Source organism: Mustelus asterias, chromosome 2, assembly GCF_964213995.1.
Source record: "Mustelus asterias chromosome 2, sMusAst1.hap1.1, whole genome shotgun sequence".
Lineage (NCBI taxonomy): Eukaryota > Metazoa > Chordata > Chondrichthyes > Carcharhiniformes > Triakidae > Mustelus > Mustelus asterias.
In genome coordinates, this window is record NC_135802.1 from 48,334,451 (window position 1) to 48,355,411 (window position 20,961).

Here is a 20,961-nt window from a genome sequence, read left to right on the forward strand (position 1 = left end):
CCCCTCCAATGCTTCTCCTCTGTTTTCCAGCTGAGGGGGCTGTCCACAGATGGTTCCATTCCTATCCATCCAGTCGTAGCCAGAGAAACACCTGTAATTGGTTCTTTTCCCATTCCTGTACCAATACGTCCTGGAATTCCCCCAAGGACTTATCCCTGCATCCACCCCCCCCTTAATTTTTCATCAAGAGACTATCCCTCAGCAACAACATCCAAAACCAGGACAACACGGCTCTACCTGACCACCATCTTTTCTGACCAGTCGACTGTCTCTTATTTGTCAGACTTCTTATCTGACATCCAGTCTTGTATGAGCAGAAATTTCCCCCAATATTATTAAGACCACAGCCTATATTTAAGGCCCTCACCGCAAATTCTGTCCACCAGCCACAACTCCATCCCTATCTTGGTCACTGTCTGAGGCTGAACCAGACTGTTTGTAATGCTAAACTGATCTAACAACATGATATCTCCATCACCAAGACCGCCTATTTGCACCTCTCTAACATCACCCATCTCTGCCGTAGCTCACCTTAGCTGTTTCTGAAATCCTCATCCATGCCTCTTACCTCTAGCCTCAATTAATTCAATGCCCTCACGGCCAATTTCGCACCCTCCATAAACTTGCGCACACCCACCCAAAACTCTACTGGCCTTATCCTAAATCTCACCAAGTTCTGTTCACTCATCACCCAGTGTTTGTGAACTTGTATTGGCTCCCGGTGAGGCAATGCCTCTTAATTGTCACCCTTATTTTCAAGTCCCTCTGAGATCTTGTCGTTCCATATCTCCAATTTTCTTCAGCCGTGCAATCCTCTAAGAACTCTGCACTCCATCAATTCTAACTTGCTAATGCCTGATTTTTATAGTTCCACCATTGACTGTGCCATCAGCTGAAAAGCTTTTGATTTCCTTCCATAAGCTTTTACGCTTTAGCACCTCTCTATCCTGCTTTAAGACACTGCTTATATTTTACTTCTTTGATCAGGCATTTGTCCTAATAATTCTTATGTAGCTTGGTTTCAAATTTTAATAATGCTCTGGTAAAGTGCATTGGGGTGTTTTATTACACATTAATGGTGATTTATAAATGCAAGCTGTTGTAGAGACCAGCAGAATGCTTACTGTTCATTTCAAATCAGCAGTTTTGATTGATCTAAATCTTCCAATATCAGGATTGCCAGAAATTGGACGCAAGTTCCTCCTGGAAGTCCTGATTTATTATTTATTTTTTTATTTATTGATTTGATTTATTATTGTCACATGTATTAACATACAGTGAAAAGTATTGTTTGTTGCGCACTATACAGACAAAAATTGCATTCATAGAGAAGGAAATGAGAGAGTGCAGAATGTAGTGTTATAGTCATAGCTAGGGTGTAGAGAAAGATCAACTTAATGTAAGGCAAGTCCATTCAAAAGTCTGACAGCAGCAGGGAAGAAGCTGTTCTTGAGTCAGTTGGTACGTGACCTCAGACTTTTGTACCTTTTTCCCAACGGAAGAAGGTGGGAGAGAAAATATCCGGGGTGCATGGACTCCTTAATTATGCTGGCTGCTTTGCCGAGGCAGCGGGAAGTGTAGACAGAGTCAATGGATGGGAGGCTGGTTTGCGTGATGGATTGAGCTACATTCACGACCTTTTGTCGTTTCTTGCGGTCTTGGGCAGAGCAGGAGCCATACCAAGCTGTGATACAACCAGAAAGAATGCTTTCTATGGTGCATCTGTAAAAGTTGGTGAGAGTCATAGCTGACATGCCAAATTTCCTTAGTCTTTTGAGAAAGTAGAGGCGTTGGTGTATGCTGAAATTTCCGAGGAAGTTTAAACTCCTGATGGGCTAATACCGCTGTCGGGGGCACTCCACAAATGTATCTGACTCTGAGCTCTATGTCAGAGATTTAGGCCATGGGACTTACCTGCATGCTGTTCGTGAACCCATCTGTTTCACTAATGTCCTTTAGAGAAGGAAATCTGCCATCCTTACCTAGTCTGGCCTACATGTGACTCCAGAGCCACAGCAATGTGGTTGACTCTCAACTGCCCTCTGAAATGGCCTAGTAAGCCATTCAGTTGTGTCAATCACTCAAGAGGGCAACTCAACACCATGTTCTCAAGAGCAACAAGGGATGGGCAATAAATACTGGCCAGTCAGTGGCATCCATGTCCAATGAATGAATGAATAAAAATACTTACCCTGAAAATGTTATGCTGGTTAATATCTGGTTTAATTCAGCAATTTAGTCAATGTAACTAAATTGACTACCATAACTGAATGTCCCAATCATGACGTGAACTGCGCCACCCTCTACCCGCTCATCCATTCACTAACACATTCATCTATTCATTAACCCCCTCGTTCACAGAAAGGCTTGAGACCTTTTAAAAACTAGCCTGAATATGGTAGCTACCGTCATGAAAAGGGGGCATGTCTGTCATCTTCCATCTCCTCTTATGTTCAAAGGTTTTCTCCATGGATGTCTGTACTAACCCACTAATGCTTCAGCCAGGATCGGAAGTCCCAGCTGAAAAATCGCAGAAGAGTCAGGTCACAGAAATCTTCACAGTGTCAATGCATACAGCATCAACACTGACCAGAAGACCTGGGCCAACATGTCTGCACGGTTTAAATATATCAAATAATAATCAAAAGCATTCTTTAATTTGTTCATGAGATGTGAGCATCACTGGCAAATCCAGAATTTGTTGTCTATCCCTAATTGCCCTTGAGGAGATGGTGATTAGCTCCCATCTTGAAACTGCAGCAGTCCTATGGTGTAGACACAACCACCATTCCATTTAGAAGGAAATTCCAGGATAGTTACTGCACGCAAGCAATGGAACAGTTTTAAGTTCTAACTTGCATCAAAGGTGGGAGGGGGAATGGAAGATAGCACAGCTTTTTTACCAATTAACTGATTTTTTCACTGATACTGACAAGAACAAGAAATAAAAGAGACAAAACAAAATGTAGTAATAGAAGAGTAAAAGTAGAAACAAAATTAAAATCTACTTGAACATAATAGTAAATATTGGAAGTTAAAGAATATTCCAGAAGAATTTCAGATGATGGCTACTGATGCATGCTGAAATCACAATTGTGCCCACAGTCACAATTTTGGAAAAAGATAGAGCCCGAGATCTTAAGTTAAAATTGTATTAAAAGATGCACAAGATAATTTGGCAGAATGTGTAATTTTGTATTTTGTTTAATTAGTAGAAGAAAATTATCAAAGCATTTGGAGCAATTGTGGAAATCTAGCCTGTTGTGAAGATCGCATAAAGTGAGATACTGTCAGCATGAAGCTTTGCACTTTAATGTTAAAAAGGCGTTTCAAGCATCATCTACAGGAGTAACAGTCAGAACTGCGCAGCCCACATACCAAATATTTCCAGTCTCTTTTGGTGTTTTCCCACACCAAACGAAGTATTCAGATCAAACAGGATTAGAGAGATGGATAATTGATCCCAGGCTGAGGAAAGGGATTATCATCATCATCCATGTGAAATACATGGAATACATTCTTACTTTCTCTCTCCTCCCATCTTCCATGTGAAATACATGGAAGATGGGAGAAGAGAGAAAGCAAGAAAATAAAGTATGGAAAAGGGTGGATGAATCTGTAAATAGGGATTGCGAAAGGTGTGGAAGAGAGGCTGTGAAGAGCGGGTGCCAGAGATTGAGTTGAGGACGTTTAAACATGGAGACTACTGAAGGGAAATGGAGGGTGACTGGGAAGCACTCTCGAGAGTTGCATTACACTCCTTCCCTCTTTCAGTCCTAATCGTAAGATTTAGTTGTTCCATCCTTCTGTCCATCACGTCCCCCTCTCCCCTGCCCCACACTTTTTGTAGATAATATGGGAGTTTGGTAGGCTCCACTCCTCTGTCCAATGCCTGTATTTTTTTCCTTGCCATTCCTATCCAAGTTCTTATCCTAGTTTTATATGCGTAGACGGCTATGTTCTGGTCTCCAGTAGCTTGCCATGCTTGGTTGCTGCAGCATCCTATATGTGCAGTATTGGTGAGGTGAAGAAGTATTGTAGTTACACTTCTGTTTATTACAACATATTTAATAAATATTTCATTCATTTGTTAAAAGTTAATTAGCAGTCCTGTGACTCTGTTTATCCTCATACCGAAACAAAAAGAAATATGGTCTGTTGAGCCAGGGTTCTATTCTGGAACCTGACTACCCAGTAGTAACATCAGCTGGGATCATAAGAGTAACTAGGAGTAGGGAAGGACGCGTGTTTTTTATCTTTTCTATCTAAAGATAACCTTTGGACGTTTGCACAACAGAAATGTAAATGTCGTAATCAATGAGAAGGCATTGCAAAATAAACGGTTAAGCATGTTTGATAGATCAGACTTTATTATCATACTTGTGTTCACATATAAATTTATGGAGCAAAATCCATTAGTTCTCAGGTGACCTATAACAGGGTCAGACAATTCTGGCAAAATGGCACTGATATTTTTGGGAAGGTGTGGAGAAAGTAGGGATATGTATTTGTGAAGGGAAAGCTAGGAACATTGGGATGCCCTGTTGAATTTAATGGCAGGAATGCTATCCTTTTTGCTTCTTGGCTGACTGCCAAGTGGGAAAGTCTGCAGCTGGGATATGCTGGGAATAGTTCTTGGCCATTGGAAAATATTTTGGAAGGCTGTGGGATTGAAGGGTGACATGGGGTTCATGTTCTAAGTACAGCAGCAAAGACAGAGAGACAGAAGGATGAAGCATGTCAAGGATGGGGGTAGATTGCAGAGGGGGAAGTCAGTACATTACAGAAAATTTGCATGAAGGGCTGGGGTGGGGGAAAGCACTCCTGCTTTTCCTGAGCCAAAAAGCATTTGCCTGCTGGATCTAACTGTTCTGATCTCCCTTTAAATGCAAAATTACCTGATCCTTGGGGATTCTCATCAAATGGCTGCCAAATTGGAATATAATCTCATTAACATTTATTATAATTATGGACCTCCAGCATTGGATATTCAGAGGCCACCAAATGTGCTGTGTTTAAAATGGAAATAAGTGTATTCAAGGTGGTTTCAAACGTTTTCTCATTTTTAACCCATTCTACCCAAAGGTATGGTGGGAGAAGGGATTAAACTTCCCTCCATTTTTTTTTTACAATCAAATTATCATGCTGCAAATGGATAAGTGCCTGTGGAACTGATTTCCAGGGTCCAATCATTTTGCTCTCTTAATTAAATTTGACTGAACAGCAGCTCCTATTAAAGCAAATAGATAAAGGGATTTTTAAAAAATGAGAGTTTCATTCATCATTGGACTTCTGATATTTAGAATTGGAGTAGAAAGATGCTTGTATAATCCCACTTTGCTCTTTGTCAGTCCAAGCCGTGGCATGTGTTAGCCGGAGAATAATATGATGAACCTTTATGAAGCATTGACTTGGCTTCAACTGGTGTTTTGCACCTAGTTCCGTGTACCACACTTTTTAAGGGTGATATGAAGAGGGAGGGAGCAGGAAAGATTTACAAGAATGGTTCCAGGAATGATCTGCGTGCACTGCTTGAAAGGATGTTGAAGACAGATACAATCATGGTTTTCAAAAGTGAATAGGATAAACACCTGATGGGGAAAAATTACAGGGCGATGGGGAAAAATTACAGGGCTATGGGGAAAGAGCAGGGGAGTGGGACTAACTAAATTGTTTTTGCACAGCCAGCATGGGCTCAATGAGTTTGAATGGTCTCATTCTGTGCTGTGGCCTACTTCTGTACAGCAACCATTCTATCATACTGATATTTTTTGCTGAAGGCAAGGGAAATTAAATTGGGATGTCTATTGGTCACACCTGAGGTTCATATATTGGCAGAACAATGGGAACAAAGCATCTGCCCTCTTTTTTTTGATGGCAGCATCAGAAGTCCGAGCAGATTTAATTACTGTGCATTACTGGAACATCAGACTAAATGTGTTTTACTGATGGAAGGCAAAAGAAATATCTGGATATATTTGTGCAGAAGATTTGAATTTGCAAGACATTCTAATGTCCAAAAGCTCACAATTTGGCTCGCAATGTAGAAACCAGGTTGAAAGTAAAGTCACATCCTTCTGTCCTCCCAAACAATATCCATACTTTCTTTTAAAATATCAATATATTGACATTTTTGGATAAATGAGGGTTTTATGTTTCAACTTGTTAGTAATTAAACATTTCAATAATTTCTCGACAGTTCTCGAATCAAAAGGTAGCCATTTGCATTTCTACCTGGGAACAAGTCATGTAAGTCACATTACCATGAAAATTGGTGGATTCTTTTTTTTGTTTTGAGTTTATCTTTGTGAATGCAGTTAGGGCATAGCAAACAGGCAAGACTGGTTAATGTTTGGCTAAGCAGCTTTGGGTCTTGTGTAGCTTGTAGCTCCTTGGAAGTCAAGGGTTAAAACCAGACCTCTTTCTGAAGTGGAGGTAATAAATCATCCATGATGCAGCCTATAATTGGAAGCTGGTATTCAGTTTAAGACACCAATCGGGTTTACAGACTCCCAGGCAGTCCGATTGACAAATCTTGGGCAAAGAGAGAGCAAGACGAGGATAAGGGCATAGCAGCCATTGTGGCTGCAAGGGGAAATGACTGTTTTCCTTGTTAATTACCAGACAGAATGCTGTGGAAAGCTTGTCTGCTGGTTGAAGAAAAGGAACCTGTAGCGATTTAAGGCCACTGGAAGATTTGTCTGGCGAGGCTGGAAGAAGAAATCATTGGAATGAGCTTTATTGTTGAAAGATGGGTCAGCAATTTTCAGAAGATGAGAGAGAGGATTTTCAAAGGTTGCTGGAAGTTAAGCTTGGCAAAAAAGGAAGTTGTGAACTCATTGGAAATTGGGAGTGACTTTAGGCTACTTGTGAAGACTGCAATGCTATGGAAAATGTGCTATAAAGTTGATTCTGTGGTGTGGGTTTATTGGTCGCATTAAGACAATAATAAAGGTTATATTTTCTGTAGTTTAGAATATTATTTGTCTAGACATTAGTGATGCTGAGTCAATTTTTTTTGTTACAGTAAAAGCCTTAAAATTTGAAATCTTATTTGAAATTTGAAACCTTTAAATCGGTTACTGGGAATTCAAATATCTTTTAAAAAGTTATTGGTCTATTTGGGAATCACAACTGTCTGGAAAGCATCTTCAAATGTATAAGAATAAGTTACATTATTTACATTTTCTGATCATTTGTTTTCTGATGAAAGATGGGGTTGACTAGGCTCCTATCCTCTAGAGTTTAGAGGAATGAGAGGTGATCTCATTGAAACATATAAAATTCTTAAGGGGCTCGGTAAGGTTGATGCTGGGAGGAAACTTCCCTGGATGTGGAATCTAGTACTGGTATCCTAGTCTGAGAGTAAAGGACTGAATGAAGAAAACTTTCTTCACAAAAACAGGTGAAATTTTGGAATTCGATACCCAAGAGAGCTGTGGATGCTTAGTCCTGAAGTACATTCAAGATAGTTCAAAGATTTTTGGATAATAAGGAAATTAAGTGATGGGGATGATTTGGCAAGGTATAGTTGGAGAGGATCAACAACGATATTGAATGGCAGAGCAGGCTCAAAGGCCTGAATGGCTTACAGGGGTGTTGGTAGCATAGTGGCAAAGTCACAAGAAACAGCTGAAGGCGCTGGACAATGCAAATGCCTTTGACAACATTTCTCAATATTACTGAACACTTGTACTCCATAACTATACACATCCATTGCCAAGCTGTTCCAGTACAGCTCCAACACTGGTATCTAACTAGCAATGTGGAAAATTGTCTGGTATTTCCTGTCCATAAAAAAGCAGGACAAATCCAACTCGGCTAATTACTGCCCATCATCCTGCTCTCAATCATCTGCAGAGTGACGAATGGGGTTTTTAACAGTGTGTTCAAGATGCATTTTCTCTGCAATAAACTGCTCACTGATGCTCAGACTGAGTTGAGTTTCGCCAGGGCCACACCACTCTTGACCTCATTACAGCCTGAGTCCAAACATGGAGAAAAGAGCTGAACTCCAAAGGTGAGGTGAGAATGTCCGCTCTTAACATCAAGGCAGCATTTGTAGGCTGCAAATCCCAAAGACTAAGGGATTGTATCAAACAATATGTTTGTAATGGTTAAATACAAATCATACCTAACCAGCCTGTGCTTGTAAAACTCAAAACAGTGTCCAAAATTAGATGCAATTCAGTCAGGCTTGCAGTGTGGCACATTTGGATGTACTGGAAGCTTCACATATTTATACACCAGGACGTATTCTTTGGGGCCAGAAAGAATATGTACACACATTGTGATAAGTAATAGCCATTCGCCGGTTCATTCCTCAGTTCATTCCTTGACCAATCAGAGTTCATAGAATAGAATCATAGAATGCCTACAGTGCAGAAGGAGGCCATTCAGCCCATTGAACCTGCACCGACAATAATCCCACCCAGGCTCTATCCCTGTAATCCGATGTATTTACCCTGCTAATCCCCCTGATACTAAGGAGCAATTTAACATGGCCAATCAACCTAACCTGCCCATTTTTGGACTGTGGGAGGAAACCGGAGCACCCAGAGGAAACCCACGCAGGGACATTGTGCAAACTCCACACGGACAGTGACCCGAGGCCGGAATTGAACCTGGGACCCTGGCGCTGTGAGTCAGCAGTGCTAACCACTGTGCCGCCTGCAGTTGAGCTGCCCGATTTTAAATTTTCAAACAATGCTTGGCAGTAAACTGTCATTCACCATTAACTGGTGCATTTTCTATGGCAACGCCTCTGCCAGAGTCCACTTGCCTACCAATCAGCATTCTCTTCTCATAAAGTATAAAGTTCATGTTTCCCCTGGCATTGGTATTCTTGTGATTGTCCTGATGAGTGCAAGACGAGAAGCTTTGACAAAATGTCTTTTTTCAGAAATATTCATGTTCTTACTGGTTTATTGTGACTTTGAAACAGTAGAAAGAACGTTGCCCACAATAGCAGTTTAAACTTTATGTTCATCTGGCAGCAAATTAAAAATCGGTATTAGTGAATAATTGCAAGCAACATTTAACAGCTCTTTCTGTCAATTGAGGAAAAACATCTAATTTTCATTGTTGTGCAAAGTCACATTGAACAGGTTGTTGCTTTAACAAAATAATTTGAACAAGTAGCTATTTACAACAGAGTTTTCTGAAAATGGTCAGTTATTCTGAGGGTAGGCAATAGTTATTTGGTTACTTTATAGATGGGAGTATAGAGCCTTGTTGTTTTTTCACGGACACATTGTGGTTTCTTATTAATTTCAAAGAATGCCATAGAGACAGGAGTAGAGCATTCAGCCCCTTCAGCCTGTTCTGCAATTCAGTTAGCTCATGGCTGGCCTGTACCTTAATTACATTTACCTGTCTTTATTCCATATCCCTTAATACCTTTTTTATTCAACTGATCTAGCCTCACTAGCTTTTTGTGCAGGTCAAGGCGGGGAGGGGGAGTTCATGGAGTTTGATTTCCACTACCCTTTGTGTGAAGCAATGCTTCCTGACGTCAGCACCGACTGGAGGTTATGCTCATCAACCTGCTCTGTGCTGTCAGTATTTTCTGTGTGCTTCTTATTTATTACTCTCTCATTGCATGCACATTTCATTATTTTTATATTGTAACGTGGTATTACTACTTTCAGAGCTGAATCATCTGAATTGACTGCTTATGATAAAATTACTGCATTTTTCTCACTTTGCCTCTGTGGTGTATATTTACATTAGTTTATTTCTGTCTGAAGGTGGCTGGTACTAGCTGTGGCTATGATCCGATTTTCTTACCAGAAAAGAACACACAAGGGACTATACAGAAGCATACAAAAGACACTAAAATTTTTCCAGACGTTTGCATTACTAGAGGTAAAAGACTGATTTGCCGTTATTATTGCATTTGTGAAAATTGTTGATTATATAATTAGCAATGTAAATTTTTATTTACAATAGCTCATTTTTTCTTCCTTTTAATACTCCACAGATTATCCACTGTGCTGTTGGTGAGTAATTGATTTTGAGCACAGTATTAAATGTGGAATTTTTTTATTAACTGCAGAGTAAATTCTTTTTTTTTGAAGGGATAGTACGAACTTCGGTGCTCGTTACTGGGGTCCAAGTCATGTCCAGAATTTTCATGGTGTGGTTTGTTATCCACAGTATAAGACCGGTAAGTTTAATTCAATATTTTGATGAATTCTGAAGCCCTTGCTCATCTTCTCTAAGCTGCTGGTAGTATTGCTATTGTCTGGATGGAAAAAAACTGCATATAAAATTAGTAATACAAATTTTATTTTAGCCTGCTCTCCCCTTCCTAATCCGGATCCCTGGTGGTATAACCCTACTTCTGCTGACTGTGTACGTAAATCCTAACCTTGGCCCCAACATGCAGTTCTGTAGCTACCTGGTAAATCATCATATCTGGGGTGCTAACACTGTTGTTGATCGCACAGACTGTACAGTTAGCTCCATTGCCTGCTGTTTAAGCTTAAAATGATAGTTAAGAAACCTTAAGAAGCGTATGGCACTGCTCACAATGCTGTCCTGTTGTTTACTAAAGGTAGGCTGTTTTCAATGTGTGTGTTTCAAGTCTCCAGTATCCTGGGATGCATGGGACTATCAAACCTAACAAGTACTGCAGGTTTCAAACAGTACATATATAACTTTAAAAATGTCTTCAAATTGGAATTTTATTGAAATGCCAAAGAGGATCCTTTTAGATGATTTTGCCAATAACATAAGAAACACAAAGCTAAATTTTCCAGTCCCTCCCATTGCAGGAATCGTCATGGTCAGGATGACAATTTGACGGACCATTTAAAGATACATGGACCTCTGGCTGGAATTTGTGGTCTTGGGGTGGGTGTGATTGGAAAATTCCGCCCACTATGTTAATGAGACACCTTAGCCAGTTGTAAAGGAAATAACTTGCCCATTTATTGCATCATCAGGGCATCCTAAATGCTCTACAGCAAATGAATTATTTTTGAGGTGAACTTACTGCTGTTGCTTTAGGCAAATGTAGCAAACAATGTTCACACAACAAGCCCACAAAAACCAATTAGAATCATGAAATCACAATTCTTACAATGCAGAAGGAGACCATTCAGCCCATAATGTCTGCACTGACTCTCCAAATGAACAATTCACTTAGTGCCATTCTCCTGCCTTCTCTCCAAAACTCTGCATATTTTTAGATAAGTCTTTTGAATACTTCAATTGAAACTGCCTCTACCACACTCAGGTAGTGCATTCCAGCCCTTAATCACTGGCTATGTGGAAGAGTATTTTCTCATGCTGTTTTTGCTTCTTTTACCAGTTAATTTAAATCTATGTCCTTATGTTCTTGGAAAATCTCTTCAAATCAATTATTTGTCGTAGTGTTGGTTGAAGGAGGAGATGTTTAGCTAGGACACAGATTTCCCTTGCCCCTATTTGAATAATTCCATGGGCTCATTTATATCTGCCCAAATAAGCAGGTGGGGCCATGGTTGAAAGAGAGCATTTCTGACGATGCAGCTGGTCTTTAATACTGCACTGAAATGTCTGCTTTGATTCAAATGTGATAATTTTACCAGTGGAGCAAGCTGATATTTTTATACTAAAGAAGATTAGTGCATGCTAATAATATAGAAATGACCTGATTTATTTATTGTGTGCTGATACTACTTGTGTTATTGCACAATACTGCTAGTGAAATATCATCTTGACTGTTTCTTGAAGTTCGAAAAGAAAACTCTTGGTGGAAAAAAAATGAAAGCAAACTGTTGAACTAAATTCTGATTTTTGATGATTTGTTTCAATTAAATAATTGTGAATGTGCAGTGTGTTGGCATAATGTACTGTTCAACTGTCTTAATGTTTTGAGTTCTTGTTCTCAGCTGTGTAGGAATTTGAGCATGGGGTTCTTGGAGGGAGAATCTGTCTGCTGTATTCTTACATAGGCAGAAACCTGTAAATAGGTTGCTTGCCAGAATAGAGAAGAGGGTGACACTGAGTTCCAAATGTTAGGAAACAAATTAGCAGTGCCAGAAAATATCTATTAAAATATTTCTGCAGCTTGTAAATTTGCATTCAGAAATTAAGAATTTAGCTTGGGTACATTCTAGGTAGCAAAGCATTATTTCACTTTTTATAGAAAATAATAGTTGTCACTATATTTCAAGGGCCATACAGCACATTGGACAAATAGCTGAACTACAAATCAGAGTGGGATTTTGTAACCTTTGCAGAATCTGCAATGAAACTCTATAGTTTAGTTATAGGCGTTACTTGCGTTTTAGAGTCATAGAGGTTTAGGCATGGAAACAGGCCCTTCAGCCCAACTTGTCCATGCCATCCAGTTTTTACTACCAAGCTAGTCCCAGTTCAGTTGAACTGTTCAGTTGAAAAGCACAGATATAAGATCTACATGTACAGTGTAATTGGAATGCATGTATATCCGCAATTAATGTATACTCCACTAAGGCTACTATATGGCCTTGTTAAGATTGACTTCGATAGAGATGGGTAATAAATACTAGCTTGGTTAGCAATGCCCTCATCCCGTAAAAGATAAAGTGTAACTACATATATAAATGCCCATTGGTTTTATCAGTTGGTAATTTATAACAAATCTGAATTCTGCAATACAAATTTGTTTTTACCTAGAACTATTTCAGCAGCATTGACATTACTTCCACGTAGCATTATTTCATTGCATTTATGTGGAAAGATCATGTACATAACTCTGATATGTTAAATGTTATTAATTTGTCATTGCAAGGTATTTGTGGTGGTCTAATTTGTGCTTAATTGTTTCTCTGAGCATAGTATACACAGTAGGAAGGGGGAATCAAATGCACTTCTAAATCTAGACTTAAATCATGTAAATGATATTAGGTTTTGTTTCTGAACTTGCCTTTTTTTCATGGAATAATCTGCAGATACAGAATGAGGAAAGCGTCGTTCTTTTCTTGGTCACATGGACAGTGACAGAGATTACCCGATATTCCTTTTACACATTCAATCTGCTCAACCATTTGCCTTACTTCATTAAATGGGCCAGGTGGGCGAATGTGATGGTATGCAGCTGCTTTGTGATCTGTGTGTGATGAAGTTTTGCATGCTGTGCTAACACTGGATGCTGCAGTTACTAATGGAGTTTAGCCATTGCAAAATAGCAGGATGCAGCTAATGGCTATACCATCATGAAGTGAGAAAATGAAATAATCTGCAGCTATTTGCTTCCATAATCAGTATTAGATTCTCAAGGAATATTATTCTGAAATTGTCATTTGGTGAGGCTCCTTATGATTGAGTCGACTAAGCTGCCTAAATGTCTACACAGTTCTAATATCCTAATGTAGTGTTTTGAGACTCTTGACTCTCCTTAATGTTGAAATTATATCTCACTTTATTTGGAGTTATGAAAGGAAAGTTCAGATCTGTGCAAACATATATCTAAAATTTATGAAATGAACTAATTTGTGGCTATCAAGTCTGCAGTTCATAATTATATAAATTGTAGTTATTACAACTATTTAAGTATCTTTTTAGTTAGCTGAAAATGGATTATACATTTTTTTCTCAACCATTATGCTGCTTTACTTGATGATGAAAAGAGTTTTAGTCTATAATCCATACAATTTATGTCAAGATCCTGAATCATAACAGACAGGCATTAATTGGAATTAAACATAAACATCAGGACAAATAAGAATAGGGGTTTTGGTTGGTTTGTATTTTCATTTGAAGTTGGCTGTTTCATCAAATTTACTCAAGTTTTTGCTACAATACTACAGTGTAAAGCAAAGTAAAGCGGTCTGGTTGGCCAGAGAAACTGTAAAATTATTCTTCAGCTTTCTATCCTGGAATGAATGAATGAAGATAGTAATATTGTACCAGATCTCAAACAAATCTGCCAAAATATAGTGGTAAATACATGATATCTAGTGGCATTTCTCAGTTAAGTCAGGTGTTAAACTGCTCAATATGATAGAAGCATTATCTTTGTATGCTAAGCCTATTCCAAATGTCAAACTATAGCTATATCCTATTTCATGTATATAGTTAATCTGCAAGTACAGAATACACTACATACAACAGAATAAAATCCTTATTTTAAGATGGATATAAAGAATAATGGTTGTGAGTTCATACTGAAACAGATCTTTTATTCCTCTTTCATCACAATGTGACTGTTGGTCATCTTTTTGTGTCCTCTTCCATTCCACTCCTCAGCTATTCTCCTCATGTCACGCTATCCTAGCTTTGTTTCTTTCTCTACACCTTAACCCTTCACTCATGGTCTCTTTTCATCTACATTCTCGTCTGCAAGATTCAAGGTCAATAATCATCATGTTGAGTTAATGGTTTTCCACAGAGTAACAGATGAAAGAGAAAACAATAATAGTATGTGAATTATGCATTTTTGAATTGTGCCAAAGTAAGCTATTGTTTGAGGTGTAAGGAAAAATGAAAGCAAAACCAACCTAAAGTACACGAATCATGCGTTCATGGACCATGATGAAGTTCTTGATTAAATTATGTAAATATAATAGGGTAAAAACAATATCTCTCAAATTGTGGAAGAATTTTCAGATGTAGATAATGAACTGCATTGGTAAGTTTATTTATGCTATTGTGAATGAGGTAAATCTTAATTTTTATACAAATAAAGCTTTATTTTGAATATGAGAATAGAGTTTCCACTTACACCCAGATTGCCAATTGAAGTCTAAGCTGCATTTAAAATTACACTAGTTTTTCAAAGTATTGTTGTGGTTCAAGTTTCTGCTCAAGTTCATTTGCAAAATAAACAGAGCAGTGCAATTAAGCAATGTATTTTTTCTTCGGATTACAAACTCATTGTATTTAAGAGTAGTAATTTGATGCAACTTTATTCCCAAAGTTGAAAATGGATTTATCACAAAATATTAAATATGTTGAGAATGCCGAGTTCACCATTTGAGTAATCAGGCATTCGAGGACTTGAACAAAAGTAGAATTCTGAACCATTTACTAGTTAGCACTGCTGCCTCTCAGTCCCCAGGAAATGGGTTCGACTCCAGCCTTGGGTGACTGCCTGTGTGGAGTTTGCACATTCTCCCCATGTCTGCATGGGTTTTCTCTGGGTACTCCGGTTTCCTCCCACAGCCCAAAGATATGCAGGTTAGGTGGATTGGTCATGGCAAATGCATGGGGTTACGGGAATAGGGTGATTTGGGGGAGGAGGAGTGGTGGGCAGGTTTGGGCATGGGTAAGATGTTCTTTCGGAGAATCAGTGCAGGTTCGATGGGCCGAATGGCCTCCTTCTGCACTGTAGGGATTCTATGGTTCTAATTCCTTAGTGAACAGCAGTCAGTTTCTTAATAAACTAAATGCAGGTCGAGTAACCTTTATCTGAAACCCTTGGGACCAATTGTATTTTGGGTTTCAGATAATTTTGGTTTTTGGATTCCATATACAGGCCAATTTGTATTACAAATGGCCTCAGCTGTCTATAGTCTAAAGTAAATAGCTAGAAAAGTAAGATGTACCACTAAATAATAAAGATCAGGTGTAGTCAGTGAGGTTCATGCCAGCTCGGGTCTCAGACTTCCAGTGCTAAAGATTAATGAAGTTTTTTAAAAAAGCAGTTTCTGTATTTACAGATCAAGGACTTAACTTTCAAAATGAACTTTCCTGTGCCTTTGTGTCTTTTAAAACACAAAGTCCCAGCTTATTTATAAAAACCTTCATAAATGGTTACAAACAGACACAGTTGATAGAGACTCACCATTACTATTATTTCGATTTGGTGGTGTGGTTAGTCTTGTGGTCGGAGTTAGACACCAATATGATAGTATTAATTAAAGATTAAAGTGATTTCCAATAATACGATTAAAGATCATGGAAATACTGTCTCCAATGATTTGCTGTGGTCAAACTAGCAAAAACTTGAGGCTGAGACATTTCTATTGCTGAGTAATAAAATTGCTGACTTGGTTGATCCTGGATATGGAGAGATGTACTCATTGGAGTTCAGAAGAATGAGAGGCCACCTTATTCAGATACATACGATTCTCAGGAGGCTTGACAGGGTAGGTGCTGTGGGATTGTTTCCCCTTGTGGCAAAGTTTAGAACCAGAGGGCATAATCTCAAGAGTAAGTCGTCGCCTTTTAAGACCAGAATGAGGAGGAATTTCTTCTTGGAGGGTAGTGAATCTGTGGAATTCTATACTGCAGAGGGCTGTAGATGCTGGATTGTTCAGAATGTTCAAGGCTAAGATAGACAGATGTTTAATCATTAAAGGAATCTAGGGTTATGGGGATAAGGCAGGAAAGTGGAGTTGAGGATTATCATGTCAGATCAGTCATGATCTCATTGAATGGCGGAGAAGACTCAATGGGCTGTTTGGCCAACTTCTGCTTCTACATCTTATGGTCTTCAGAAGTTTGTGGATGACACAAAAATTGGTTGGGTGGTAAATAGTGAGGAGGATTGCAGTAGACTGCAGGATATCAATGGCCTGGTCAGGTAGGCAGAGCAGCGGTAAATGGAATTTAACCTGGAAAAGTATGTTAAAGTACTTGAGGAAGGCTAACAAGGCAAAAGATTACATGATGAATGGTTGGACCCTGGAAAGTACTGAAGATCAGAGGGACCTTGGACTGCATATCCACAGATCCAGGAAGTGGCAGGGCAGGCAGAATAAAGTGGTTAAGAAAGCATATGAGCTACTTATCTTTATTAGCTATGGCATAGAATACAAGAGCAAGGAGATCGTGCTGGAACCGTATAAAACACTGTTTAGGTCATAACTGGAGTAATGAGTGCCGTTCTGATCACCACATTGTAGGAAAGATGTGATTGCACTGGAGAGGATGCAAAGGAGATTTACCAGGACGCTCCCTGGTCTGGAGGGTCATAGGAAGGAGGAAAGAGTGGATAGGCTAGGGCTGTTTTCCTTAACAGCGAAGGTTAAGAGGGGACCTGATTGAGGTGTATACCATTATGAGGGACTAGATATGGTGGATAGGAAGGTACTTTTTCCATTAGTAGAGGGGTCAATAACCAGGGGCATAGATTTAAGGTAAGAGCTAGAAAGCGAAGAGTGGAGGTGAGGAGAATTTTCTTAACTTAGGGTGGTGGCCACAACTAATAAAGACAAGTAGCCCATTCTTAAGAACCTTTATCTACCCGCCTAGAACTCACTTCCCGAAAGGGTCGTTTGAGTCAGAAACTCTCAAGATTTAAGAAATATTTAGATATTCACTTGCACTGCCGTAGCCTTCAGGAATATGGGATTGGTGTAAACATAGGAAATAGGAGCAGGAGTCGGTCATTCGGCCCTTCAAGCCTGCTCTACCATTCATTATAATCATGGCTGATCATTCAATTCAGTAACCTGTTCTTGCTTTCTCACCATATCCTTTTAGCCCCAAGAGCTATATCTAACTCCTCCTTGAAAACAACAATGTTTTGCCCTCACCTGTTTTCTGTGGTTGAGAATTCCACAGGCTTACCAGTCTCTGGGTGAAGAAATTTCTCCTCATCTCAGTCCTAAAAGGTTTATCCCATATCCTCAGATTATGACCCTTCGTTCTGGACTCCCCTGCCATTGGGAACATCCTTCCTGCATCTACCCTGTCTAATCCTGTTAGAACTTTATAGGTTTCTATGACATCCCCCCTCCCCCTCATTTTGCTAAACTCTAGTGAATATAATGCCAACCGACTCAATCTCTCCTCATACATCAGTCCCATCATCCCAGGAGTCAATCTGGTAACCCTTTGGTGCACTCCCTCTATATAGCACGAACATCCTTCCACAGATAAGGAGACCAAAACTGCACACAATATTCCAGGTGTGATCTCACCAAGGCCCTGTATAACTGCAGCAGGACATCCCTGCTCCTGTACTCAAATCTTTTAGCTATGAAGGCCAACATACTATTTGCCTTTTTCACTGCCTGCTGCACCTGCATGCTTACTTTCAACAAATGGAGTACAAGGACATCTACATCTCATTGCACATTCCCCTCTCAATCTACAGCCATTCAGGTAATCTGCCGCCTTGTTTTTGCTACCAACGTGGATAGCAAATTTATTCACATTATACTGCATCTACCATGCATTTGCCCACTCACTCAATTTGTCTAAATCACACTGAAACATCTCTGCATCCTCCTCACAGCTCACCCTCCCACACAACTTTGTTTCATCTGCAAATTTGGAGATATTACATTTAGTTCCCTGATCTAAATCGTTAATATACATGGTGAATAAGTGGGGTCCTCGCACTGATCCCTGCAGCTCCCCGTTAGTCACTGCCTGCCACTTGGGGGAAAAAAAATCTGTTTGACAGGAAACAAAAGAGTAGGAACAATCAGTTTTCTATCCATTTCAATACACTGCCCTCAATCCCATGCGCTTTAATTTTACATGCTAATATCTTATGTGGGATCTGTTGAAAGCCTTCTGAAAATACAAACAAACCGCATTCAATAACTAATCCTCATCAACTCTACTGGGTACATCCTCAAAGAATTCCAGTAGATTTGTTAAGCATGATTTCCCTTTCGTAAAAGGGAAATCATGCTTAACAATGATTCTGCCCAATCCTGCCACTATTTTCCAAGTGCTGTGCTATTTAATCTTTTATGATGGACTCTAGCATTTTTCCCACTACCTGACTGCTCTATAATTCCTTTTCTCTCTACCTCCCTTTTTAAATTGTGGGGTTACATTAACTACCCTCCAATCGTTGGAATTGTTCCAGAGTCTATAGAATCTTGGAAGATGACCATCAATGCATCCACTATTTCCAGGATCACTTCCTGAAGTACTCTGTGATGTATCGGTAGATATTTACATCGGGTACAGTTGCATGGAAAATAGTTAGGTTTATGCAGCAGTGAGTGCTTTGCAAGACAGTAACTTAGTGTAAAGCAGAGAGAGGGATTGAGGAGAAGTACTTGCTATAACTATAATGTTAAAGTTGCCAAAGATAATCTTGCAGATGAAGAGTGGGATATAAAGTCACGATGAGTGTAATATTGTAATTGGGAAAATAGACAAAAAAAATGACTAAGATCCATCTTGTCCTTCTATCATGTTAGCAATTACATAATACAATGATAATGGATTTACTGACTAGTGATAGTGATCAACAATTATCAATAGTCTATAACAGACCTAGAAAACACAGGAGGAAAATCTCAGTGGCAGACAACACTGGCATCTACCCAATAATGTGAAAAGTTGCCCAGTTGTGTCCTGTCCCCGTTAAAAAAAAAAATAGGACAATCCAGTCTAGCCAACTTACTGTCCCATTACTCTCAACCAGTTACTCTCAGCAAGTGATAGAAAGTGACAGAGACAGTGCTATTGAGCTGCATTTACTCAACCACAACCTGCTTCCTGATGCCCCATTTTGGGGCAAATTCTCCATTTTTTCCAGGTGCAGTGGCAGGCAGTTCCATTGACCCCACTGCTTGCAAAGGTGTGAAGTCGCGCCTGATTTTGTGCTTGGAGCCTCATTAATTATCCATGAGTGAGCACCTCTCCAGATCACCTGGTGGGTCGGGAGCAGATTCGTCCATCTGCCATCAGCTAGTGGGTTTGAGGGTCTGAGTGCCATATGTAAATGCCAGTCCAGCGCTTTCTTTTCACTCGCTCCAGTCCAGACTCTGCAGGATGTCTGTAACCCAGAGGCAGAAGGCCTGCAGTCTCAAATCTGCACCTGATTCAACCACCATGCCCTCAAGGCCTTTGATTCGAGGAGCCTTGGCATAGGAGCATGACTCCAGGAAGCACACCAACTTCACATATCCAGCCTGGGAGGCTGTTGCAAATGAGATCAGTGCGGCTGGCAACCACACCAAAAGTACCATGTGGCGCATGAAGCGGATGAATTATCTCATCCGCTCTGTCAGAGTAAGTCCTTTTCCCGCTCCCTCCACTATCAAACTATCAACATGGCATCATGTACTCAAACAGCAACTCTCTTCACAGATCTCGCATATCCATTAACGAGGACATATATTAACATTCATTCTCTCATGGACTCTTTCACATCGCCACCATTCTTTCTGTCATGCTCACACACCATGCTCTGATCCTTCTGGGGAGGGCTTAGTCTCTTTGCATAGCTAGATTGTGAAGGGCACAGCAAATTGCATTTGGGTGGCACAGTAATTAGCAGTGCTGCCTCGCAGCGCCAGAGACCTAGGTTCAATTCCGGCTTCGGGTCACTGTCTGTGTGGACTTTGCACTTTCTTCCCTTGTCTGCATGTGTTTCCTCTGGGTGCACCAGTTTCCTCCCACCGTCCAAAGATGTGCGTGCGGGTTAGGTTGATTGGCCATGCTAAATTGACTCTTAGTGTCAGGAGGACGAGCAAGGTAAATGTGTGGGGTTACTGGAATAGGGTCTGGGTGGGATTGTGGTCGGTACAGACTCGATGGGCCGAATGGCCTGTTCTGTACTGTAGGGATTCTATGCAGGAAATCCTCTCTGGTGTGTATTGCAGAGAGCCATCTGTGTGGTCCAGGCATCTGAATTGCATCTTCAGAAGTCCTATGGTATTTTCTGAGAGAACATGTGGAGCTGTTAGGAGCATTCTGCATCTCCTCAACATAAATCTGAGGATGTCGCATTGGAGCAATCAGCCAAGTGGGTAGCCCTGACCTCCATCAACCATCCCTGGAGATGTTCTGGATCCAATCTTTGTTGTGGCGGACATGACCCTCCCCCTGAGCCCAGGCCCCATGTGGATCTCTACCCACTCCCATCTGGAATCTGCGATCATCCTCTTCCACTAAATGATGCGATATCCCTTTTGACCCCCTTTGTGAGCATTTCATGCAGCCTTATCGGGATTGCATGAAATACATCCCTCCCCTCAGTCTTTTCTCTGCCATCTAATGTTTGCCATCCTAAAACACATGTGCCTATCATTGCAGCCCTTCTCCCTTTCCTGCCCTGCTTGCACATCCCTC

General features: G+C 40.1%; 1 protein-coding gene across 3 annotated transcripts in view; it reads left to right on the forward strand.

Annotated features, from left to right (window-relative positions):
- hacd1 (3-hydroxyacyl-CoA dehydratase 1) overlaps positions 1-20,961 on the forward strand; it is a 63,868-nt gene that overhangs the window by 10,848 nt on the left and 32,059 nt on the right. The window contains exons 2-5 of one of the 3 annotated variants that reach the window (XM_078234746.1): positions 9,750-9,867; positions 9,983-10,001; positions 10,080-10,168; positions 12,924-13,045. In XM_078234746.1, the coding sequence (XP_078090872.1) occupies positions 9,750-9,867; positions 9,983-10,001; positions 10,080-10,168; positions 12,924-13,045 (348 nt within the window). Of the gene's footprint in view, positions 1-9,749; positions 9,868-9,982; positions 10,002-10,057; positions 10,169-12,923; positions 13,062-20,961 lie in introns of all 3 variants that reach the window. The other 2 variants (XM_078234741.1, XM_078234754.1) reach the window with 2 other exon arrangements.